The sequence below is a fragment of the Podarcis muralis genome, chromosome 4 (assembly GCF_964188315.1).
Source record: "Podarcis muralis chromosome 4, rPodMur119.hap1.1, whole genome shotgun sequence".
Classification (NCBI taxonomy): domain Eukaryota; kingdom Metazoa; phylum Chordata; class Lepidosauria; order Squamata; family Lacertidae; genus Podarcis; species Podarcis muralis.
In genome coordinates, this window is record NC_135658.1 from 72,832,223 (window position 1) to 72,859,034 (window position 26,812).

Consider the following 26,812-nt stretch of genomic DNA (forward strand, 5'->3'; position numbering starts at 1 on the left):
ACTAGGCTGCCAGATTGCTAGCATTTCAATGGCTTTTCAGATAGGTTGGTGTTGGAGCAAGCTATCTAGAAAGATTCTACAGTGGTACCTTGGTTCTTGAATGTAATCCGTTCCAGAAGTCCGTCAGACTTCTGAAACGTTTAAAAAAACCAAGACCGGGCTTGCGATTGGTGCAGCCACCCTGGAAACAATAGCTGACAGCCACATCAGACATTCGGCTTCCGAAAAAAGTTTGCAAACCAAAGCATTTATTTCCAGGTTTGCAGCATTCAGGTTCCGATTTGTTTGTCAACTAAGCTGTTCGAGAACCAAGGTTTCATTGTAATCCCATTCCCAAAAGAACGAAGCATTTTCAAAACCTCTGCTAGCACTAACCTGATGCACACAGATGTTGCATTTGTCACAAAACACCATATCATTCCCATCTTCACTGTCAGGGGACCGGCACACATCACAGATGACATCTTCATCATATTCAATACCCAGCCCCTCCTCTGTCTCAATGGCATGGTTCATGTTCTCGTGACAGTGACGTTCCAGGGCTTCCACCATTTTCTCCATTGTGTTCTCATCAAGCTGCCCACAACCTGCAGGAGAATTAAAGCAAAATAATAATCTGCTTAATACTAGATAAAGAAACAAAAAGCACCCTCATTTCCTAAAGCATTGCACTGACAATAGGTTGTCTCCCTCCCTCATTTGTGTGAGACTTACTTAAATTTCAATCCAAGTTTTAAAAGACTTAAGATCTACACTGCGTTAATCTGATATATAAATACAGTATCTTAAACAAATGCAGATATACGAAAAGTGAAGCCACCAATTGTAGGTGGACTTATTTAAAACATTGTTATCGTGCCTTTCTGGCTTCCTATATTCCTATATAAAAATATTCAAATACCTAGATTGAAAGTCCTATTCCCTAGGATTCAGACAACCTACATATATTCAAAGTAGCAGCTAGGATGTCAGTAATAATGCACAAAATTGATTTTTACCTGTGACACCATAGCATAGCATTGTTCATGCTAAACCATCATTAACACTAAGATGTCTGGCAGATGATCACATACAACCAAGGTTTAATGTCACAGAATAGTTAAAAGCACCAGTGAGGGCAGCTGAAATTTTTTGTTGCTCTTCCAACTTCAGCTCCACTAGCTTTTGGGCAGCGACAGCTCCATAGCCATAGTTAAGGAAGTGGTCCAGGTTTACATACAAAGCAAAGCCATGCTTGATGTTAAGCAAGGTTTATAACCCAGCTACAAACCTTGGTTAATCAGAAACTTTTACCATTGCCAATAAACTGGGCTGAGTTCACACATAAGGCTAATCCATGGTTTCATAATGTGCATTATGCTTGAGCCAAACCATTGTTTTATGGAAATTGCCTCTTAACATGACAAATAGCCTGTTCAACTTCATTGAAATCTCATTATATGCCCCATTACCTTTTCCCATTCAGATTAGAAACATGTTGCTTATGAATACTACGTTGAAAAGAATCTGCCACGTCAAGTTAATTATTTCCCCGCTAATTTTTAAGTCTCAACTGGCCTCATAAACAAGCTATCAAGATAGTGTCTTCTCTGATTAGTTACTAGAGTGGCATAATCCTGCCTCTCTCATGGAGCCACAAAGTATAAGTCTGCAAAGCTGCCATTTTCTCAGCTCATTAAGATCTGAGTATTAGAAAATACAATTAAGATCTGAGTATTAGCAAATACAATTAAGTAGGAATACTGACTTCCATTATTACCTGATTGGTATTTTTTCATATACATTGTTTTTATTACTCCTAGAGTCCTGGCATAAAATGCACATTCTTCCATGAACCAAGATGGATTTCCAAAGAATTAAGGTACAGCTTTGCTATCTTAGGAAACATATTAAAAGCATGGAAGTTCCTCAAAATATTTAGATGCAGTTAAATGTCTCTGAACCATGGCTGCAGAAGACTCCTTGAATATCAACTAAAGTTCTCTTTCTAAACAATCCATTTTTTTTATAAAAAAGGAAGCAACAGCAAAACAGTCTTAAATCAGCGCAGTTGACTAAAGATTCAATTTTTAAAATTCATTGTAGCTTTAGTAATTGCACTTTTCATCACTCTCACCCATTTCGGCAAGCTCCTCATTTACTTCCTGAAGCCAGAAGATGTCCATATCATCCAAGTCATAACGACACATCGATTCTGCCAGTTCCAGAATGTTGATATAGCCAGGTTCAGTGGGCTCTTGACTTGAACAACGAATGTATTTTCTAGGCCGTGTATATAGTACCTGCTTTACTTTTTCCGCTACGACTCTAAAACGATATAGTAATTAAAGTGAGCTGTAAGTCATTTGGTGAAAGGGCACTTCTGCAAATTGGGAAGCCAGGTATTTGATGCCCCTAATTGATTATAATAATCTGGGCTACAATGGAATGCATGGGTCAAGCAAAAGTGACAATGTGCATTGGTGCATCGGGTATGAACGTTTTCCAGGCTGAGGGTCACAATGGCAAGTGGAGGGGGGCCATGTCAAAGTAGGCATGGCCAAAACGAAATAGTGGGGAAAGGCAGAACCTACCCCTCCAACCCTTATTTCTCATTTCTTTCGTACTAACTTCCACACCTCCATTCCTTCTTAATTCCCACCCCATTCTCTCCCAGTACATAGGACATTTTGCCCAAGCTATTCGAGTCTTTCCATGCTACTTCCCTCTTTTACAAACACACAGCACATCCTCTTTCTGTGTCTCTCTCTCTCTCTCTCACACACACACAGCATCCACATGGGTGTATTTAGAGGGAGAGATTTGTATCCCAAACCATACTCCAGACCTGACACTGAGCAGAGGAGATATTTAAACATCTGCTCAGTGCTGGGATCAGGATACAGATGGGGGTGCAAAATTTCTGCCACCTCCCACCAGCTGTCTCCCATTTTTTTGTTCAATAAGAAACAATAATAATGCACACCCCTTTCCCCAATGATTAATTTCTTTGCCTTCTGTGGCTACTAATCAAATTATGCTCCGGAAGTGTATGAATTCATGCCCCCCCCATCCACAATAATCTATTAATGTTTCTCCCACCAGCAGCTTTTTCTACAGTTTTCCTTCCGCCTCCCATCCATTTCTTCGTTTACATCTCCAACCACTCTCTCCCTCCAATCCCGGAGTCCATTCTACACAGCAATCACCAAGTGAGCTCAGACTGACCATTCCAATGCCTTGGGCTGTTCTTCAGCCGATCATTTCATTATTATTTTTTTGTCAGCTGACAACAGCAACAGCAGAGATAGTTGTACTGATCCGGATGCAGCATCCAAATCAAACAAATTTTTAGGGACTGCTGCCCAGAAAAGCACCATTAAGAAAGGGGTACCCAGACACAAAAGGTGAGTAAACAGATAAATAAAAAATCATTTTCATGGGGTCCTTGGGGGCCACAGTCTTTTTTTTTGGGGGGGGGGGAGTCCATGTATGACCTGTGGGTTAGCTACTCTTGCTTTTGACCAAGGAATGCATTAGGACAATGCCATGCTACTCACAGAGTACTGCTACACACTACAGGTAAAAGGTAAAGGACCCCTGAACGGTTAAGTCCAATCAAAGGGAACAATGGGGTTGTGGCGCTCATCTCACTTTCAGGCCAAGGGAGCTGGCGTTTGTCCACAGACAGCTTTCCGGGTCATGTGGCCAGCATGACCAAACTGCTTCTGGCGCACCGTTACCAAAGCTAGAGTGCATGGAAATGCCGTTTACCTTCCCACCACAGCGGTACCTATTTATCTACTTGCACTGGTGTGCTTTCGAACTGCTAGGTTGGCAGGAGCTGGGCCAGAGCAACAGTTCACCCCATCAGTTCACGAACCGCCGACCTTCTGATCAGCATGCCCAAGAGGCTCAGTGGTTTAGAGCACAGCCCCACCCGCATCCCTATAAACTACAGGAGCACATGCCAAAAGCCCATTCTGAACTATCAGCGAACCTCTTTCTTACACTCAAATATAGGGATTATTAAAACAAAAACAAAAAATAAACCCACAAAAGTAAATTCTTTATTGAACAACCGCACAGATAATTTTCCACACTGCCTAATGTTCCCTCTTGATTTGTGACCATACCATACATCAGAGGAAGTAAAGAAAGACAAAAATACAATGGGACAAAGGTACTTAGGCATGAGCCATTACCAAGCAAATGTATCTGGTGATCTTTATATACATAAGACTAGCTCAGGTTAATACACCCTCATCCAGTCTACCACCACACCCAACTTTGTGTACTCCACAAAACTGTCTCGTATATTTGGAAAACTGCAGTGTACATCATCCACCACAACCGCTGGAACAATACTTAGTTATGCTGAAATAATGCAGTATACTACCTCTTTGACTATGTGGTCAGAATACATATGTCTGTTGTGGACCTTAATACTTCTTTAAAAACTGCAGCCTCACCTGATCAAAAATCTACTCTGCGCAACAAAAGTAGTAAACGATTAATTATGGTTTACGTGACCTGAGTGCTGCCCAGTATATTCATATTGCTACCCCAAAATTAAATGTAGTTCAGTCCCAACAACTATTTATTAAAAATTACCTGAGAGAAGGTTGTGGAATCGTGTCTGGACTGGCTGGGACTTGCACACCCTTTTCCCATTCTTGTTTCCATGTGTCCGCAAAGAGGTAATATTCATCTGGGTTAATATGATGAGAATCTGGGAGTTTCATGGCACTAATGAGGTCCTTTCGAAACACCTGCAGGTGAAGGCAAAGACAGCATTAATACTTGGGAAGAAACAGTCCAATAACTTATTTTTCTTCTTCTTCTTTAACAATACAAATTAATAATGTACAGGAGCCTTATCCAAGAGGCCATGTTAAACAGTTGTCAGAACCATACTGATCAAACCAACCCCTTTGCTGCCAAGCATAAAGGAAGGAACACATAATTCCCCAACTATTTAGAATCATGGGCTGCTGCGGTTGTAATCAAAGCAAGTGGACCACCCTGTTCTGCTTTACCACACAAATCCTAGAAGGTAAAGCGTGAATGGGATCTTCTAGAATTATGTAGATATGGGATCTCCCCTAATCGTAGATACTGAAACACCTACAGAACTGTGGCAACTTCCAGCTTTGGGGAGGTCCAGAATCCAAGTAACTGCACGTGACCAGGAAAGAGACAAGCAGAAAGTAAAAGACTTGCTCACAACTTGGGAGGTTGGGTGGGAAAGTTCAATCTGTTAAAAGTTGTTTGAGTCTCTAGCATCTACCCTGGATTACAGGAACGATGTCTCTTTCAAATCCTGAAACCCTGCAAGTTGCAAGTGAAGATTTAATTTCATTTTAGCAGTATGGTAGAATAGAGTTTGTTTTGAAATCAAAGATTTCAATGGATAAAACTAACTCCGAGCATCAAAAAGAAGAGTAGACCCAAAAGAGCTTGCATTTAACAGCACAGCTTAAAGGCAAATGAGACACCTACCCATCGCTGTCATAATCTACTGTCATCTGCATTTCATCTGTTTTCAGAAGTAATTGCAATGACATTAGGCATTCAGCAAGTAATTTTCCATTTCTGAAGGGGGCTAACCCCTGAACTTTCATGCTGAACTTTTTTTTTTTAAAGGGTTACGTAAGCTTAAATTGTCTGCCAAGTTCTCCAAGGAAGTAGCTCAACGTTAAAAGTGATCATTTAGGCAAATAAAACACATTTGGAAGTAGTCAACTAAACAGTTGGTCTAGCCGCTAGTGCAACCACTTTTAGCTGCACAATGTAATTTCCTGGTCTTATCTTCTCCTGTTCCCACATCTACTCTGGAGAGCTGGGGAAACCTGGAGCATATTTATGGGGTGCACAGGGAGAGGCGAGGGTGGGGAAGTTACACTGTCCAACTAAAAATCACTGCACTACCATAACTGTTTAGCTGAATACCGCCCATTGTGCAACCAAGAGCAGGAGCCTGCCAGTGGTCCAATCTTGACATAACACAGCCAATCTACCCGCGTCCCTCACCTCCCATGCTCAATACATCGGCATAGGGCTAGCCTAGCTGGGCAATGGGGCAGGAAAGCAGTGTTTCTTAATCTACATGCAGTTTCCCCTGTCATGCATTAGATACCTGAAGGGGGCTTTTGTTTTGCACTCTAAATCAATATCATCTTTCCTCTTTTTGTGTGTTTGGAGGGGGGTGGTTTCACTAGGACCACAGAGCAGAATGAAAAGAGGTTACAGCCCCCCTATGCAGGGCAGTTCCACTCATGCCCTTGTTTGTTATTTCTAAAGTAAGAACAATACACATTTGAAATGTGCAAGCATTTATTGACTAGTTTGGCCCTCTGGGTAAGAAGAGACATGCAGTTCCAAGAAATAGGGCAATCCAAATTTGTCCCATAGATATGAATTAAAGGAAGAAGATATGTAGGTATTTGGCCTGCTCCGGCCCACCTTTAGGGTAAATCCAGAACAGGGAGAAAGGATATGTGCATTCTGTATTTTTATACATTACTCAGAGGTTGTGCATTTAAATTTTTTTCAGAATTATGTGTTTTGTCAACTTGTATTTTCATAACTCATATTTTCAGTTCATAGTAAGAGATGCCAAAATTGAAACTGTGCCTAAGGTAAATTGGGGAAGAAGTACCTGGGGACAGCCTCATAACATTAGGGACTCAAATACTCATAAGAAAAGCGGAAGCCTTAATGGCTTGTGCAGAAGTTTGCCATAGCCCTACAGTCATATTCCAGCAATAAGGAAGAAGGAAAGAAAACACAAGAAATTCTCTTCAACAGCACCTGCTACCTCGGGACCTCAATTTCTCTTCAACTGCCCCTAGATTCAGGAAATTATGACCCATTTTACTACAGACCCTAATCCTTAAACATAGATGGGCTTTAATCCCATTGAACTCAAATGGGACAAGTTCGTTCGTTCTTCCTTCCTTCACCTCTAAAAGGGAAACAACATGAATGAAGAAATCGTTGTGTAACAGAACTATCTTCCCGCTCCCCTCGTGCTACCCTCCAAATCTGTCCCCAAAACCTCAAGAGAAAATTTGAGGTTTGTGTGGGGAGAGGGGAGAAATTATTCTTGCAATAGTGGAAAAAAAATGTAGTTGAATGTGAGAATTACTCTTACCTCAGCAGGTTTCTTTTGTTCATTTGCTGGTGTTTTTGACTTACTTCTGTACTTGGAACAAAAGGAGAAAGAAGTAGAAGGACCTGTATAAACAGAGGAAAAGATGGAGACAATTTAAATGCTGCTGCAACACCAGGATATTCATAAAAATACAGAGAACTGCATTCTGAAATGGTATCTTAGGCAACATAAACTAGAAATTTTGCTTCTAATTATGGGTCTGTTTTTCTTAATCAGTTGCTTCAACTTTTCAAGGATAAGTATCCAAAGGGACAAAACAAGTTGCTCCTGACTACCAAACTGTATAGAAATTTATTCCATGTATGCAACCACAGTGGCAAGGATGTTACTTGCCCAAAAATGGAAAGAAGAAGAAGTCCCAGCGAAAGAAGAATGTATACAAAAACTTATGGAATATGCGGAAATGGCAAAACTTACCGGAAAAATAAGAAATCAAGATAACAAACTTTTTATAAAAGAATGGAAATGGTTTATTGAATATTTACAAATAAACTGTAATCAGAGAAGAATATTGGCAGGATGACTGTAATAACCTGTAGCTTTTTATATATATATATATATTTAAAGCAGATGAATAAATGAGTAAATTAAGTTAATTTGGATATGCAGAAAATATAAAAAACAAATTTAAGGAACCGCAGAAAGAGGGGGAAGGAAGTTGAGTTTTGAAATGCTAAAATGATTGTAAAATTTTTGAAATGTATAAAACTGAAAATCATAAATAATAAAAATAAAAATAAATGTTGCCTGTGTTATATGGATGCGGGTGGGCTACTGAGTACTATAAAGAAACACAAAGGCCTCTGAATGACTCATGACAGCCAACAAGTTGGCATGATCCACCCCAAGGAGGAGTTATGGAATGTTCTGAATTCTGAGATACCTTCTGAAAATGGTTTATAAACAAACCGTAGGATGGTATTGTCTACTGACAATTAGATGAGCAAATGAATATGGAGGAGAGAACAGTTTTATATCCTAGAAGCAAACAATGTTGAAATAAAAGCAAGGTAAAAAGGTTAAAGAGGAAACAGGGACAGGAGGACAGAATTGGACCATCTTGGCTGCGAGTCCTGCAAAGACCTCTGCTTCCTGCCTGGCTAGCCTCTTTCCACCTGGCCTGGGAGGGAAGAGACCTGACTGATTGACTCCAGCTACAAAAACTGAGGCTGCTGAAGAGGCCAGAGGCCATTCAGTTTGCTGTGTTTTCACATTAACAATACATAACAATTGTATACACAATGCCACCCTTTATATACTTTCTTCTCAAAGGAGAAGTTGTTTCTAAGAGTTGTTTTGAAACCAGAGATTTAAAAGGTACGTATCCCAATATTTCTGAAATACAATTGGTTGCTTAACTGAAACACTGCTATAATAGCATCTGAGCAGCAGAAGGAGTAGGATACCTGTAGTTGTTGTCAGAACAGATAATTGCTGCAGACACACAGAAGTTTTAATACTCAGGACACCATGTTTGAAAGCTACTTTGTGAACTAGACGTAAAGCTCACATGTGGAAAGGAGTTGTAAGTAGCACTGAAAAAAGGCCTGTTGGGAGTGGTAACTGAAGTGGTAACCTTTATAAGGCTCTACAGACACAAAATATTTCACTTAGCATTCATCCCAAAGCATGAAAAGTCTGCCACAATCCTCAAAGATTCTCACATAGAGGAGTGCAGCTAGCACATTATCAGTTTAGAAAACAGAGGCTTCACAATAAATACTAGCTCTCTCTTCAGGAAGAATTATGCACCTTTTACATTCTAAATAAAGATTGTTGCTAAACAACCACATTATTCTACCCAGCGTTGGGTTTCTTAAGTTTCCCCAAGCCCTCTCTGATAAAACTGAATACCACAATGAGCAAGAGAAAATGAAATCAGATGAGAAATAAAAAAAGAAAAGCCATAAAAAAGTGCAACCGTTTGCCCTCAAACCAGAGGAGGAAACCACAGGAAGCAGTGACAGATCAAAGGAAGACTAGATCACACTACTTACTTTCATTGTCTGAACTGTCACTGCTGCTTAGATGCCTGTGGCGTTTCATCCTGACGCATCCTAGAAGAGAGGAGAGAAAAGATATAGTTGGTTAAATCCATCACATGCCGCGAAAACACACACAAAACCATGCACGAATTAATGCTGCCTGGAGGAATTGTACCCCCCCCCCAAAAAAGATGATTTTCCAAAGGGAGCTTTCCAGCATATAGTGTCAGATCACAAGCTACTTATTGTAATAAACAAGCAGTACTGAGTGATCCACTGAACCTCAATGTGCTGATTAAAGATGTGTATCAAGAAAAGTCAATCTGCGACTAGATTAATAGAGAGAAGGATTCAGGGCATTTAAAGGGGGCGGGTATAACTGAGCATTCAATCTTCAGCAGGGAAGTCAAACACTAAAGAAAGTTTAGTGTTTATAACTTCTGTATACAAATTATCGTAACTACTGGAGTGCCCTTTAGATGTTATAGTAGCAGCATGCGGCCTGCTTCATTATGGGTTCACTACCCCACATGGCCGTAATGGCAAAAGCAATGCCACCACATGAACAGGGGCAATCACAAAGGTCATTACTATGCAACTTAAAAAACATTCTACTCTTTGTCCCTGTGCTTATATCTTCCATCCAGGCAGGCTTGCTTAGCTGCTCAATACATGTCATAGGATACCAGCAGGAAAGGTGTTCACAAATCTAAACCCAACACTTTCCCCCTCTGCCTATGCCATTGGTTTCAAGCAGTAAAAGGTATTCAATATAGAATTACAACAAGTGGCGGGTGAAGGCTTTCTTCTTCCAGCAGGCTTTGGGGGATTGTCTGCTTTCAATTACAGTGGTACCTTGGGTTACAAACACCTCAGGTTACAGACTCCGCTAACCTGGAAGTAGTACCTCGGGTTAAGAACTTTACCTCAGGATGAGAACAGAAATTGTGTGCAGGCAGCGGGAGGCCCCATTAGCTAAAGTGGTACCTCAGGTTAAGAACGGAACTCCGTTCGACCTCCGGAACGAATTAAGTTCGTAACCAGAGGTACCACTGTATAAGACAGGTGCCATCCTTTGCTTTTTTTTTGTACTTGTTGGTATGTTTTAAACAGATTTTATATACCGTTTTTTTTGTTCTATAAGACTCACTTTTTCCCTCCCAAAAAGTAAGGGGAAATGTGTGTGCGTCTTATGGAGCGAATACAGGCTGCGCAGCTATCACAGAAGCCAGAACAGCAAGAGGGATCACTGCGCAGCGATCCCTCTTGCTGTTCTGGCTTCTGAGATTCAGAATATTGTTTTCTGAGATTCAGAATATTGTTTTCCTCCTTGAAAAACTAGGTGCGTCTTATAGAGTGAAAAATACGGTAGTTTTAATGCTCCCAATGCATAATTGTATTTTAATGATTGGCTTTTCTGCTTTTAGTGGTTCTTGTTTTTGTTGTAAGCTGCTACGAGTCCCATCAGAGAAAAAGGCAGGGTATAAATACACAAATAATAAGAATAAACATCCACACTACTTTAGGACTATCATATTGATCTAGGATAGCCTCCGCTCTCTTCTTATACACAAAAAATGCCAGGTCTTCTTTTCAGATCTCCTTGCTCGCCATCTTCCATCAGATAGCAGCTGGCTGAACTATAATGCCTCCCTTCCACATCCATTCACACCACTTTTTCTTAATATGGTGGAGGTGGCAGAAATCCTATCATTTCCTCCAACTCTTAAATCTTACCCTTGATTATTTAAATTTGTGACCTATATTCAGCAAGGCAGACACTCATATGCTGGTAGTAAACTACCATACACTGTGAAAAGATTCTAAATATAGACTTGGCAACCAGCAGCCCAAAATAGCAGAGGCAGAATAAACACCACAAAGCAAGCAGCTTACATTTCTTTCTAAATATTGATTATACTTTTTGTGTTATTACATGAGGTTCTCAGAGGTCACCCTCCCCCCGTCCAAAGGACTGAATTGATCCACACCCGCTCCTGTAATTGGTCACTTTCAGACTATTTACAGAGTCCCTCAAAATTATGTTTCATAAAGCATTCCTAACCATACCTAAATGTCAGGGAGGAAAAAAAATAAAAACAGACTGCACCTCTTAATATGGCATACAACCAATTCACAGTATTGAAATAATAGTTTCAGCAGTGTAATAATTCACAATGTAATTCCTACTGTAATGAGATGAGTTATTTACAAAACCTTTTTCCACATGGCTGCTGCATGGTTTTTAATGTAGTGCATTAATCCTGACCATTAGAAATCCCATTCTGATTTTATTCAAAAGTTCATTTGCGTTTCCAATGTCAAACTATTATGAGGATTCGGGGGTGGGGGGCAGAGACAAACATATACGTTAAACAGATTCAGCTCCAATTCTGCAACATTAACTAACACGGCATTGAATAAATCCCCACAAAAACCATTCCCCCCCCCGCCACACACATGGGTAGCATCTAAGATGGCTCTGAATGATCTCTTTTTAATTTTTATACTACAGTGGTACCTCAGGTTACATACACTTCAGGTTACAGACCCCGCTAACCCAGAAATAGTGCTTCAGGTTATGAACTTTGCTTCAGGATGAGAACAGAAATCGTGTTCCAGCGGCGTGGCGGCAGCAGGAGGCCCCATTAGCTAAAGTGGTGCTTCAGGTTAAGAACAGACCTCCGGAACGAATTAAGTACTTAATCTGAGGTACCACTGTATCTGAAAAAAGTAAACCTCTTTATATATACAGTGGTATCTCAGGTTAAGAACTTAATTCGTGGTCTCGTTTTGGTGGAAAAGCAGGATATAAATTTAATAAATAACTAAATATTAACGAAAGGTAAAAAAAGGTAAAGGACCCCTGGACAGTTAAGTCCAATCAAAGGTGACTTGGGGTTGTGGCGCTCATCTTGCTTCAGGCCGAGGGAGCAGGGGTTTGTCCACAGACAGCTTTCTGGGTCATGTGGCCAGCATTACTAAACCGCTTCTGCCACAACGGGACACTGTGATGGAAACCAGAGCACACAGAAACGCTGTTTACCGTCCTGCAGCAGTGGTACCTATTTATCTACTTGCACTGGTGTGCTTTCAAACTGCTAGGTTGGCAGGAGCTGGGACAGAGAAACGGGAGCTCACCCCATTACGGGGATTCAAACCCAAGAGGCTCAGTGGTTTAGACCACAGCGCCACCCGCGTCCCTTAAAAATATTAACTAAGTGCATCATAAATCATGATCTGGGATTATGTCTCAATTTCTGTGTTGAAGGGATGTGTTATCTACAGTTAAAATAAGGCTGCTGCATTTGCTCACCCTCTCAGCATAGACTGCTAGAAACCTTCCTCTAGAGGCATAATTAAAGAATAATTAAGGTTCAGATCCACTTCAGCTTGATGACTGAAGCACTCCACAGAGCTGAACACTAATCAGGAATACACACCATTTGGTCTTTGGTATTAAATGAGAGCACTGGGAGGAACGTGGCAGCACCAGGCAAAAGAAAGACTGATTCTCTGGAAAAAGCATCCCTGCAGGAAAATTTCTTTATGAAGATTTACATGGATGTATCTGTTTCTACAAAGGCAGAAAGATACTAAAGGAAATGGGCAGATTCTGAAGACATCCAAGAACATACATTATGGGACACCCAAGTCTGAAAGATGAGCTGGAGGGATCATAAAGCTGCATCTGAACCACAAACAAAAGCCAGTTTAACTGCCATAACTTCCTCCAGGGAATCTTGAAACTATAGTTTTGTGAAGGTGATAAGAATTCCATTGGAGATCCCCAGCCTCCTTCTAGAACCTAGGATTCTAGTGTTCCAAGGGACAGCTATGGCAAACTAATTCCAACTGCAGAGCAGATATTACCATACCAATTTTCTCTGTCCGTGACTATGAGATTAAAGCAAAGCAAGCAATGCATTCACATAGCAAATCCTTAAAGTTAAATCACATATTACAGCAGATACTGCATACTTGTTGAGTTGTCTTATGGTGCAATGGTTCACCTATAACTGTTACAGTGAATGCCCAGCCCTGCTGTGAATACAGGACTTCTACTAAAAATGGTCACGGCTTATTTTTATTTATTAAAGACATTTATATACTTCCCCGCATATTGCATGGCTGTTTACAATAAAGACTTCCTGCCAGCGCTCTAGCTATTTAAATTCATGCCAGCTCTCTAGCAATTTTCCTTCTTTCTAGGAGTACAGGAATACCAAGGAGGCCTCAGACAAAGGAGAGTATGGGCCCCTCCAGAATGGAGATGATTATTTTTTTTTTTTGCAGCTGTATTTTGCAACATGACCTTGATGCAGTAATAATGCATTTTTATACTGAACCGTCCACACACAATTCTGCTTTATTAGTTGTTCTGTGATGCTCCCCCAGTTTTAGCACATTACTGTCGTCCGGAGGGGCACTCTTGTGCTACAGCACAACAAAAGCAGGGGGAAATAAAACCCAGAAGATTTATGGTATGAGAAGTTATGGGATTTCAGCCTCAAGCTGCAGGACTTGCACAGATTTGAAAGGAAGCAGCATGTCTGCCTTGAAACTTTTGCAGGCACAAACACTTATCAAAAGTGGGATCACATATAACTGCTCAGATACCATCATGAGCACATATCTTCATTCATGCACAATAAAAAGAACATCTGGGGAAGCCCTGTGACTTTTGGTCCCCAGACCCTTGAAGGCTTGTCACCTTACAGCACAGGCTTCCTCAACCTCGGCCCTCCAGATGTTTTGAGACTACAATTCCCATCATCCCTGACCACTGGTCCTGCTAGCTAGGGATTATGTGAATTGTAGGCCAAAAACATCTGGAGGGCCAAGTTTGAGGAAGCCTGTTATAGCACAAGACTGAAGCAAGCCTACTTAATCAGTTTTCTGTTTCTCCAATGATACCTAGCCAACAGCCTGATCTCATCCATGCTGCCATTTTGCTCTCTATTGTCTATTGTCCTTCCCTCTATCTGCCAATAATTTCCCCCCATGTCCCATCCTATGAGATTTTACTCATCAGAATACTCTGCTTTGGCGACATTGTCTTGGGCCATGCTAAGCCACTTGCTGCGACATTCCTTCTGCCCGCTAAGAATTGCAGTTCTACTCAAGAGTAGACTCATTCATAGTAATGCACCGAAGTTAGCCGTGTTAACTGACTTCAATGGATTTGCCATGAGTGGAACCAGCCTGTTAAAGAAACCCAACTAAGCTGTAGGTGTTGCCACTGCAGTTTTTTCTTTTCCCCAGCACACTCCAAATTTGAAAATGGTAGCTGGTATTTGAAACTGCAAATTTAAGGTCTGTTCTTAAATTACACAGAACTGAGATAAGAGGTTATATTGCCGATTTTCCCCATTTCCACTGCAATGTGTGGCATCTCACCTATGAGAATATCTACCGTATTTTTTGCTCTATAAGACTCACTTTTTCCCTCCTAAAAAGTAAGGGGAAATGTGTGTGCGTCTTATGGAGCGAATGCAGGCTGCGCAGCTATCCCGGAAGCCAGAACAGCAAGAGGGATTGCTGCTTTCACTGCGCAGCGATCCCGCTTGCTGTTGTGGCTTCTGAGATTCAGAATATTTTTCTTCTTGTTTTCCTCCTCCAAAAACTAGGTGTGTCTTGTGGTCTGGTGCGTCTTATAGAGCGAAAAATACAGTAAATCCCTACAAGGCATGGATCTCACCGTACACATGACCCACAGGTACTCATTCCACATTACAATAAGAGTGAGAAATTCACAATTGCCTTCTATAAAATTTAAAGTCTTTATATACTCTGTGTCTCTGTGTGTACACGTACACACACACACACACACACACACAGAGAGAGAGAGAGAGAGAGAGAGAGAGAGAGAGAGTATATAAACACTTTAAATATAAACACTCTACTTTGTATACAGGTATGTGCTTTTATCAGCTAAAATAGTAACTGAGACAGAACAGGAAAGAAAGGGTATTTCCTCCAAAAAGGGGGTTTTTCAAAAGCAAAACCTTGTAAAGTTTCCAATTTTCTGAGCATTCAGTTCAGCAAAATGAACTTCACAGCTGCTGGTTTTAGAAAAGCAAGTTGTATTTCTGATCACTACAATTCTTTTATTTGACAGATGTGTCTATAAAAGCATGCACAGAGTTAGCTGCTATTTTTAATTGTTCTGAGTAGTTCTGACTCTGGGGATTTTTATTTTTATTTTAATCCTCTAAACTTTGGGGGATTGCTTTCAACTATACACTTTCAGGGGCATGACCTAGAGTTCATCATGCCTTTCCAGTCCCTTTAGGGGATCCATTTCCATTTAGTCATCTTTTGATAACTGGGGCAGTACTCCCAAACGCATCATTAAATATTTAATAACCAAGACACGATTCTTCCCTGTTTTCACACTTATCCTTGTATTTATATATAGTATGTAGCCAATGTGCAGTGCTTTATAACTTAGGTTTAAGTGGTTATTCTAAAGAGTGTGCTAGACAAATTAAAAACATGGTTGCATTTATTTTAAAATGAAAAAAGCCAAAAACTGCCCCCAGAGCCTGGTGCTACTTGCATAAGATTGCAATGTTAAATGATGTAAAAGCACCTTAACTCACCTCTGCATAAGCAAGCATTTCTCCATATATTTATAAAGGAAGTTCTTCCTTCATTTAACTCTAGCACACTTCGGAGGCATCGTAGCTGGAAACTCAATTAATCCTCCTAGCACACTGATTATCAAGTTCCACTCCTTGGCATCTATAAGCTCAGTTAAGGCAGCAGCACAGTGGAAATGTAAAATCCAACAAACACTGAATTAATCAAAGCCCCCAAAGTGTGTAAGAGATTAAATAACCAAATTATCAAGTTTAACAACAGCTTTGCTATTTGTTTGTAACAAAAACAAATCTCAGTTGAGGGCATATTTAGTAGAAACATAGTTTTAAATATGGATTATATATCCATATTCTACATTAAACAATACTCAAGTGGTGTAAAAAGAAAAGAATGTGAAATATAGTACAACCACAAAATACATGTTACAAACATGAAGCCAACGAGAATTAAAAGCTGCAGAAGAAATAAGAATCTTGGGGCATGCTTCACTCTATTCACAACCCTTGTCATGATCTGATATAATAATGTGTTAATCCAAAAATTTATTATAAACAGATTTTTTTCTAATATAAAGGAGAACTGCTTAAATAATGCTCCATAATTAGTATATGTAGTTTATCTATTGAGATCAGCTCCTGAGGTAAACTAAATGTCATTGAATCCTTTAAGGCAGTCATTTTCTGCCTTCTGGGAACCTTTCCCATTGTGATTTGTCTGCTGGATAAGCAACTGCCATGAAAACCTTGTAGGTTGCAGAGGATTCTGGGGGATGTTCTGGGGTGTGCACGCATGGGTTCGTATCCCATTCTCGTCGCCATTGTTAAGTTGTGGGTGAACATATCAGACGACACAGCAATTCTTCAAACAGCTCTTGTTTATTCACAGGCCAGAACAGAACTGAACTGAAGGGTTCAGCCAGCCTGCTTATATAGAGCTCTACTACAACGCAACTGTAACACTTTCTGTAACTATCCAATCACTGAATGTCACTTTCAGTTCCTTATTTGCATATGTGGACCTGAGTGAAAACTATCTACAGTATCCCCCTGCTGGCCCAGGGTGAGAACTTCAGTACTGTACATAACACCTACCGTCCCAAGTTACCGGTAATTGACTGCACAGTGCAGAAACAGCCAATAAATCTTTTGGTGAGACATTGCTGAGGTAAATTGGTACGAGTGGTCAACCTAGCTCTATTAGAATTTAACTGCTAATTGCAGAATCCCTTGTTTCCTAGGAATCTTAGAACTAAAGCTTGAAGACTACTGCTTAAACATGTGGAGAATAAAGAGTATACAATACATACACCTCCTAGATCCAAAGTACTCCTATGGGTTTAGAAAATATCTACAGTGGTACCTCGGTTTTTGAACATAATCCGTTCCAGAAGACCGTTCGAGTTACGAAAAGTCCGAAAACCAAAAACTCAAAACAGAAGCGACATTTCCTGTTCACCTTCCGAGGTGTGTTCAAAAACCAAAGCATTTACTTCCGGGTTTATGGCATTCAAAAACCGAAATGTTCGTAAGCGGAGACATTTGAAAAATGAGCTACTGCTGTATATGCAGAGGTACAGGGACAAACCATAAGAAAAACTAAGTTGGCCAAATAAGCATGACTGATTTTGCTATGAGGCAACAAACAAGTGAGTCAATATTTTCATTCACAACAATATTTTTAGCCTCACGGAATAAGTGTGCAGAATTTTACTATAGTCAAATAATTCCCATTCAAAAGATCTGCACCACAACACTGGGCATAACTGAATGGAGTGTATACACAAACTATGATAAATATAAATGATTACAAATCTGATCCTCAAAAGTTGGGGGATCTTGGGCGCTTTTAGAACTGCAGTTACGAAACACAACGATAATATAATATCCACACAGTCTGACCAAATGAATCCACTTTGGATTATCTATTTCTACACTCAAAATCACTTAACATGTATGAGATGCTTCGTTTCAACCAAAAATGAAGAAAAATTGGGATACAAATATTGAAATGAAATTGAATGAGAATGCTGCAGTAGATTTACCATCTATGGATTTAGTACTGAATTTGGCAAAACTTACTAAGAGGGAGTCATTCATGGTTGTAAAATACTTTTCTTTCTTTCTGCTTGTTTCCTCAGTGCACATATTGATTGTGAGGACTGAAGTACAGTCTCAAATTAAATTAGCGACTGTGTGAAATGTGCATTTTTAAAATCAGCGTAATAGTGCTAAACTGGAAGTCTAATAGCTAAAATTGTTTTTCATTAATTTCAGTACCTTGTGGAAGATATTAACTATAATGTGAGGGCCATTTAGACACAAGGTAAATTGAACATCCAAAATTCGCAAGAAAATGTAGAACCAAGATTGGCACACTATAATACATTTACACAGCAAATTTAAAGAACTATTTTGCCATTTTTAGCACTACAGAAATAGCTGGGTTTTTTATTTAAATATTTTTAAAGACATGAAATGGAAGCAATTGGTAGGTTTTGTGTATTACATCCCCCACTCCCAAGTATTTAGGCCTGCAGTTTGATTGAAGGCACAAATCTCTGGAAAGAGCTGAAGGGCGAAAGAACAAGGACTCCAATGCTGAAGCTCTCCATTGTGGGCCAGAAACCACCATGCAAAGTAATTAACCAGTTAAGAACAATGGATGCTTATCAAGGTGGTAGGCAATCTGGTAGGAAATTCTAAAACATCATTTATCCAATATGAAATATTCATCTGATTTTGTGGGGAAATAGCACCCCCTCTCCTTACAATTCACTGGACTTCTAGAACTGCCACTCAGAATTTCAGATCATTCAGCAATTTGTAAAAAGAATTATTTCTTCAATTTGTGCACACGCCAACAAGAGTTACAGATGCCAATCTGTAACTTCCAAGTATTTAAGCCTACAAGACTCGCGAATGTTTTTTACACACCCACATCCTGCTTGCTATGTTTCAGAACTTCAACGACAGGCACAAGTAAACCAACCTGCAGTATCCATCAAGAGTATCCATTTTATTCTGTTTCCAGAATGCACTAATTTGCCGCTAAAGAATTCAAGTTAATAGCTCATCTCTCTCTATATTATTTACCGAAATTGTTTCTACTTCGTTGCTTAAATACTTGACAATGTTTACATTTCCCTTTACAATCATTCTGTCTTTTCATTGCCCACTTCCATTCAGTCACTTGCTAGAAAGGAACGCTTCTGTGTTAACTTCCTTCCGGACTATAGCAAGTAGCACTGTTCTTTACTTCCATACCACATTTGAGACACCCCCTCAGTGAATAGCTGCCCTGTGTCTGCCTGTGGGAAAAGCTGCAGGAATGACCAACAGCAGCAAAATGATCATCTCTAATTCTTGTCAGTTTCGCTTTCTACGAAAGTCATTTTCAATCTAATCCATTTGGTAGCCTTTCTGCCAACAAACAAAAAACACTGCAGTGGAAAACTCCAGCACAAATGATGGCAGGGTGTGTGGAAAAAACTGTACCAGTTTAGAACCATTTCAAATAATAATGCACATTAGTTAGACAGACAAAAGGCAGGGATTGGGAAAATGAATTTAGAAAATAGGAATAAAGGGATTCTGCAATACATATTGTCTTCAAAACCCCAAATATAATACACGTCTTGCCTTTCCAAAAAGGGGAAATCTGAAATACAGCATTTGTGAACAGACAAGGCTTTCCTTTTTTAGAAGTTTGTTTCCTAAATCTTCAAAGGTTAAGGACTACAAAAAGCAGTTTATGGATTCTGTGGAGGAGACACATTCCGGCTGTGTTTGGATACAGCAGTAAACCCCATTTTAACGCTATGTGAATGAGTCTCACACATGGCTGTGAAGAGATAAGAAGCATCTGCTTCCATTTTCAGTTAACAATATGTATGCATTTTCACCAGTATCTTAAAGAAATAAACTGCAATATATAAATTTAGTACCATCAGCTCTTGATATAAGCCTGATCGGTTGAGTAATTTTTCAACTATCACAGGATTTTGACTGATCTCAAACTTGGGACAACACATAACATTAATAACACTAAATCACTATGAAGCTTTTCCCAATTTGAATGAAAAATTGTATTTGTTGTTGTTGTTGTTGTTTAGTCGTTTAGTCGTGTCCGACTCTTCGTGACCCCATGGACCAGAGCACGCCAGGCACCTCTGTCCTCCACTACCTCCCGCAGTTTGGTCAAACTCATGCTGGTAACCTCGAAAACACTATCCAACCATCTCGTCCTCTGTCGCCCCCTTCTCCTTGTGCCCTCCATCTTTCCCAGCATCAGTGTCTTCTCCAGGGAGTCTTCTCTTCTCATGAGGTGGCCGAAGTACTGGAGCCTCAGCTTCACGATCTGTCCTTCCAGTGAGCACTCAGGTCTGATTTCCTTAAGAATGGATGCATTTGATCTTCTTGCCGTCCATGGGACTCTCAAGAGTCTTCTCCAGCACCATAATTCAAAAATTGTATAACAAGCAGGAAAAAATTAGGGCCAAGATTAGGAGAAATAACTAAGGATGGATGAACTTAGTGCACTAGAAATTGTAACTGTCTCGCTGTTTATAGAAACTATTGGTGTAATCTTGGCCAAATATACTTTCTCAAAGAGATCCTATAATATTTTTGCACAAGTGCATTGGAAAGTGCAATCGCAGAACATGTTGTGCACATTCTGCCATCATCATGCGTCCTGCAACATCATGCATCACTATGCTCCCTTCTTGGCTAGTTTTGTTTGTTCCTGGTTTTTTTTTTCCTTCTTCCTTTTTTTACAGTTGGGATGGCTCTTAAAAGAGTAGCTGCAGCTGTTGGCAGGAGGAAGTGGTAAAGCAGCAAGTGTTGTGGTGGAGGAATCCTTCTTACACAGCTATCTATAAGTAAGTCCCATTGCACTCAACCGAGTTTGCTTCTGAGCATGTAACCCTGCATATGATTACACTGAAACAAGAAGTATGCGAGACATGTGACTTTTTTTACCAGAAAAAAAAATCTCATGACCCTTTAAAAAAATATTATTCCAAATAGTTACTGAAAGATTAAAATAATTTGGCACACATATATTGCGTATTTAAAATGGGATTCTCTCACTTGCTTTAGCAAGTAAAAGGTTACTGCAATCAATCTGAGCATTAGCAGAGATAGCAACCATTTATGCCCAGCGATTCTGAATTCACATGCACACCAAATACAAATTAACTTGCAATCAGCCTTCGTGTGAATTGCAGGAATTATACAGTTTGCACATTTTCTGACCTACCTGATCTGACCTCCAAACCTACCAATTATGAGTTATAGTGGTATACTAGAAATAACTGATGCAAACTGTCAACTGCTGGGGAAACAAAAATAAAAGAATTCAATGGTTAATTACTGTGGTTGCTAATATCCCTAGACCTGAAAAAATTATTGAACTATTACTCATCAGTTACTTTGATTCTGGTATTATAGTATGTTCAGGCATCTTTCTTCCTGTAGAATAAAGATGTACAAGCACTATGCCTTCATGTCAGTTCTAGTTGTATAGACACATGAAACATTTATTCCCTTCCTTTTGCTAGATCAAAATATAACCTGAAAAGTACTCATGTCGGTTCTTTTTACATGCTCAATATGTCCCAGTGCCATCCCACGACATCTTAAACACTGAAATTAGATCACTGAAACATAAAGCTCACTTTTCCCCTAACAGAAGGGTCAAATATTTACAGGAAGGAAGAATGAACTGCAGTAAGGGGCAGTGGATTAATTAGCAATCATACATAAATACTGGGGGAACATTTGACTTCTTTCAATAAAAAAAATGAAGACATGGCAGGCACATTCGGTTTCTCAGCTCTCCTCCAAGATGCTGTTATCGTGTAATTGTTTCATTTTCAGATTTCATTAGAAAGTAGGGCAATGTTTTAGAATTGCTACATTTGAAGCTAACTAAGCCAGTCTGTTTACCACATGAAATTTAACAAAAGCAACACTGTTCACCTTTGTTCTAGAACATGGTTTCCTGAACTTGGGTCTCCAACTGTTTTTGGACTACAACTCCCATCACCCTTAGCTTGCATGACCAGTGGTCAGGGATGATGGTAAAGAGGCAAACACCTGCCTCCAAAGTTGCATTTTGTTTCCCAAAATCTTTCCAAAGTGCTTGAAAACTGCAAACACCAACCTGAAGCCAAACCTACTTCCCTGGGCAAGGCCTAACAATCTGCTGGTCAGCTGTCTAGTTGTTTTTCATCCACAGCTAACTAGCCAACCTTCAGCCTGGATTTAAAATAACACTTAAAATATTTGTTGCTGTAAAGCACTTATGTCCCTTGAAAAGACTATTGATTTTGAAAATATAGAAGACAGTAAATACATAGAATACAGTCATACCTCATGTTATGTTTGCTTCAGGTTGCGCGTTTTCAGGTTGCGTCCCGCGGTGACCCAGAAGTACTGGAAAGGGTTACTTCCGGGTTTCGCCACTTGCACATGTGCACAAAATGACATCACGCACACGCGCAGAAGTGGTGAATCGCGACCTGCACGTGCGCTGACGTGGGTTGCGTTCCTTTCAGGTTGCAAACTGGGCTCCAGAATGGATCCCGTTCGCAACCAGAGGTACCACTGTACAGAAAAATATAGAAGACCTTTCACTGAGTCAGACCATTGGTTAATCCAGCTCAGTACTGTCTCTAGACCAGTCTTTCTCAACCTTGGGTCCCCAGGTGTTCTCCAAGGAAGAAAATTTATCACGGGAATCTTTAAAGCTATTACTATTCTGCATTATCAAATTCCAGTTCAATTGTAGCCAGTGATGTGGGGCAGAAAAGGCCTCAAACCTTCAGCTGGCAGAAACAAGGTGTTCTCATTTTTAATTTAATTTTAATAGTTGTACCTTGGTTTTCGAACAGCTTAGTTCCCAAATGTTTTGGCTCCTGAACACCACAAACCTGGAAGTGACTGTTCCGGTTTGCAAACTGTTTTTGGAAGCCGAATGTCCGATGGAGCTTCCGATTGGCTGTAGGAGCTTCATGCAGCCAATCAGAAGCCGTGCTTGGGTTTTCGAACATTTTGGAAGTAGAAGGGACTGCCGGAACAGATTCCGTTCGACTTCAAAAGTACGACTGTACATTGATTTCCCAAAGTGTTTTTATGTCTCTGCATGCCACACTTGCATCCCTGAAGACACTTGTTCAGAATTAAGAGCCACTGATGTCAATGGGACAAAGTTATGAGCACAATATGGAAGGCGACAGCAAAAGTCAAATTTTAAGCTGCTCTAGTATCTCATCCCCACTCCCAGCTGGAATTTCTCCTGTTTAAATCATCCTCTTTCAACACCACCTGACGTACCTCAGAATGTGGTGGCATCACAAAAAGAGCCTTCTAATGACAACCTCAGTGATCAAGTAGACTGTTACAGAAAGACTGTCCAAAAATATGTCAGGTTCCATCCAAGCTGCGTAGAATTTTAATAAAAGCAAGCACCCGTATTCTGAACTGAGCTTGGAAAGAGACCTGAAGCCAGTGGAGTTATTTCAACACAAATGAGATGTAATCATAATACCTGGTCCCAGTTAGCAGCTTGGTGACAGGATTCTGAAGGACAGTTTCCAAACCATTTTGAAAGGCTTCTTCACATAGCAGACGTGGAAGTAGTCCAGACAGGAGGTTACCAGAACGTGAGTAGCATTATGATCAATGTTACCGTAGGTCAAGCAGCTAATTAATGCAAGCACTGCTCCACTAGGTGAGCTGTAGGTACTATCTAATTATTACCAGAAGGAATATAAAGACCAAGAATAATATAAAAACCAACTGAACCCAGAAAGTCACTTGCTAGCTTCTATATTCTCCATGAAAAGCTTTACTCAATCAACTATGCCTTTAGTTAATTATAGCGCATTCCTATACATATCTACTGAGAAGTTTCAGAGTTTGATGAGACTTATTCTCAGCAAAGTGTACACAGAATTACAACGACATTAGTGGGGCAACTTTAAATGGTGAAGGCACACTTGCAAATGTTGGTTCTGGTATGATACTGTAATAGGGGATGAAAATAAGTAGAATAAATATGATTTGATCAATGAATGATAGGTTTTGAATTTTAAAATTTCTATTAAACTAAAAAACAAAAACAAAACCTGACTGGATGACAACCCACCCCAAGTTGCTCTTTATCCCAAGTTAAGCTCACACAAATACTAGTCTCTTCAACACCTGCTGGAATAGTTTCCTGGATGAGTTAATATGAACTTCACTACAGGATTTGCATCTAGTATTAGAAGGCAATCAAACTGCAGTGAACAAATCCTGATCAGCCAAACATTTTCAACTGCATAAATCTGAAGCATACAACACTTCCATGGCTTAGCTAGAAAAACCTGAGACCTAATATTACACCCACCAGTTAAGGTGCAATCCTACGCAAGCATACATTATGTTCAGTGGGACTTCCTCCACAATAAACATACACAGGATTGCAATGCCATTTTTGGCACCACACCAGCGTACAAAGCCCATGCACGTGAAGCCTATGACATGTGTCCTCTAAAACATTTAGATCTACTCAGTGCTTTTTTTTTCAAGGGTACGCAGAACCGGCACCTCCTTTTGTTGTTAAAAAGTGTGGCACTTACTTTAACAACTTCATGGTAAGTACCGGCACCTTTTTTTTCTCTAGGGAAAAAAAGCAGTGGACTGAGCAGCACACCCCAGATCACTAGGTGTGAGGTCACTAACTGTTTGCCACAGGCTCGTCCGGTTTGGAGACAGCAATAGATCAGGCCATAAAGAGAAACTTTTCAGAACAAAGGATGTTCCACATTACATACAGAGGAGAAATACTGCCTGGAGAACGCCCACAACCACGGAATCCTTCTGATCACTTAACACGTGAAGACAAAAAACACCCCCAACTCAGTCAGGGTTTTCTTTTTTGCAGGGGGGAAAGAAAGGATAACTTATGGGCCCGGCCCATTCGCAAACCACATGGCTGGACACCACACATACACAAACCACGCGCGCACAACCACGTGTCGCGACGCGTAAACATCTACCTGAGGCGGCGCTAGGGCTGCTGCCGCCGCTCCTCTTCCTCGCTCACCTCTTGCACGCCCAGCCCCCTTCCCGCCCCGCCATCGTGACTCGAGCCCCGAGGCCTTGGCGCCAAACGCCGCCTGCACCCGGGGAGAAGGAGGGGGGGGGCGCGCGCAACGCGGCGGCAGCGGCGGGGATGGGCAATACTGGGGGAAGAAGCGCCACCCAACAACGCACGGCCTAGGGCCGGCCCGGGCCGCCACCTCTCTCCTTTCTCCCCCAGCCCACCTAGGCCGCGCCGGCGAGCGCCCCGAAGCCTCCCCGGGAGAGGAGACCACCTGTTTTTTAAAAAATAAAATAAACGCCGCTCTCGCCTCTCCGACCCCACAAGGCAACCTTGCGCCACGGGCGGCTCTGCGCCCCACGACTCACCTTGTGGCTCTGGAGCGGGCGGCGCCAGCAGCGTTTGCGCGCCCCGAGACTCCCCAGCCCAGGGGCCAAGGCTGCCGCTGCTACTTCACGCCGTCCATCTCCTCCTCCTCTTCTTCCCCTCCGCCCTCCCCGGTTCCTCTTCGGCCGCGGCGCCGTTCCCCTTCCCGCTCCCGCCTGCCTCGGCCTGGGCGCTCCGTGGCTACGGGCCGCCAGCCCCGCGCTCCGGCATGTCGCTTGGCCAAGCCTGTCGCCGCGAGCGCCCCCCGCCGTCCCCCCTGTCGCTCGTAGGGGCGAGCAGGCCCTGTGCCCTTGCAGTCTCCCTCTTGGCAGGCCAGGCGGCGGCACAAGAGCCCTATTGTATTATTGACACTGCCGCTTCTGCTTGCTGCTGGAGCTGCCGCCGCCGCCGCCTCGCAAGCTCCTCCTCTTCCCCTTCCCTTCCCATCCTTCTCCCACCCTGTGCCAGCTCTCCTTACCCGAGCTCGGCCGGTGGGGCTGCTGCTTGCTGCTCCGCCACCTGCAACCCCCACCGACTTACTAGATTTCTTCCTCTTGATGATCCTTCGTCGTCCTGAGCAGTCCGAGCCCTTGTCAATTCGCAAAAACCTTAAGAGGGAGTTGGTGCCAAGGACTGCAGCAGCAGCAGCGCGCGCTCTGCCATCGCGCGTCCCCCGTCCCTCCCATCTTAAAAGAGTATTTACTTTTTACGATGAAAGCAAGGATGCCCGCTGCTCTCGGCCATCCAGGGGGAATTTCCTATGGCGAGTCTAGTTTATATGTCCCTCCGCCAGAGAAGTTGGAAGATGACATGCCTGCTTCAAGCAGACGACGAGGAGGAAGGCAACCTCACCCTTTAAGGCAGGGAACACTCATGCGTGGCTACTTGGGGAAGAAACTGGGACTTTGAAGAATTCCCTCTTTTGGCCCGCAATAGCAGTGTTTTAAATAGTACAGTATCCTAAAATGCACATGGAAACAAGAACAGCTTCATAGTTCTTTTATTGTGTAGTTTGCAGAGATTGTGAAACTTCTGAGGAAGCTAGAATAGTATCGGGAGGTTTTTAATGTTTGACGTTTTGCTATGGTTTTATATGCACTATACACCGCTCAGAATGGCTGGGGAGAGCCAGCCGGATGTGTGAGGTATAAATTATTGTTATTAGTAATAATAATGCAAGTCAGAACAGTCTGAAGTAGCCCAGCAGGAACTAGAGCACCTTTCAGGACCACAGCTTCACAGCCTCCCATTCTCTGCTAGTAAGCATTAAGGAAATGGATGCTTTTGAGCTGCTGAATCATGTTCAGTCACTTGTGTAAATGGAGACTGCCCCATGCGTGAAAGAACAGGGTCAAAGGTAACATGAAGTGAGGAAGTGGCCTGAGAACTACTAAAACTTGCAGCTAATTTTTGATAAAACAGCACATATAACTGAAATGAGATGAAACTGACCTGGGATGGTCAAATTGAGAGGCATTACTCAAAACAAAATGATAGCCTGGTGCAGCATGCCAACTCTGAAATACCACAGTAGTACAAATAAAAAACAAGGGAGAAAAGATCAACTTTGCCTCTATCAAGTATAGAAGTGTGATCATAATAGCTGTAA

The 26,812-nt window shown here is 41.4% G+C and overlaps 1 protein-coding gene across 1 annotated transcript in view; it reads right to left on the reverse strand.

The window, feature by feature from the left end:
• The window catches only part of JADE3 (jade family PHD finger 3), a 34,092-nt gene extending 8,467 nt beyond the window's left edge, over nucleotides 1-25,625 (reverse strand). Inside the window, exons 1-6 of the mRNA XM_077927799.1 lie at nucleotides 25,206-25,625; nucleotides 9,154-9,213; nucleotides 7,136-7,218; nucleotides 4,594-4,751; nucleotides 2,117-2,307; nucleotides 295-587 (exon numbers count right to left, since the gene is read on the reverse strand). Of these exons, the coding sequence (XP_077783925.1) occupies nucleotides 295-587; nucleotides 2,117-2,307; nucleotides 4,594-4,751; nucleotides 7,136-7,218; nucleotides 9,154-9,202 (774 nt within the window). The 5' untranslated portion in view covers nucleotides 9,203-9,213; nucleotides 25,206-25,625. The remainder of the gene's footprint in view (nucleotides 1-294; nucleotides 588-2,116; nucleotides 2,308-4,593; nucleotides 4,752-7,135; nucleotides 7,219-9,153; nucleotides 9,214-25,205) is intronic.
• Nucleotides 25,626-26,812: the final 1,187 nt, after the last annotated feature.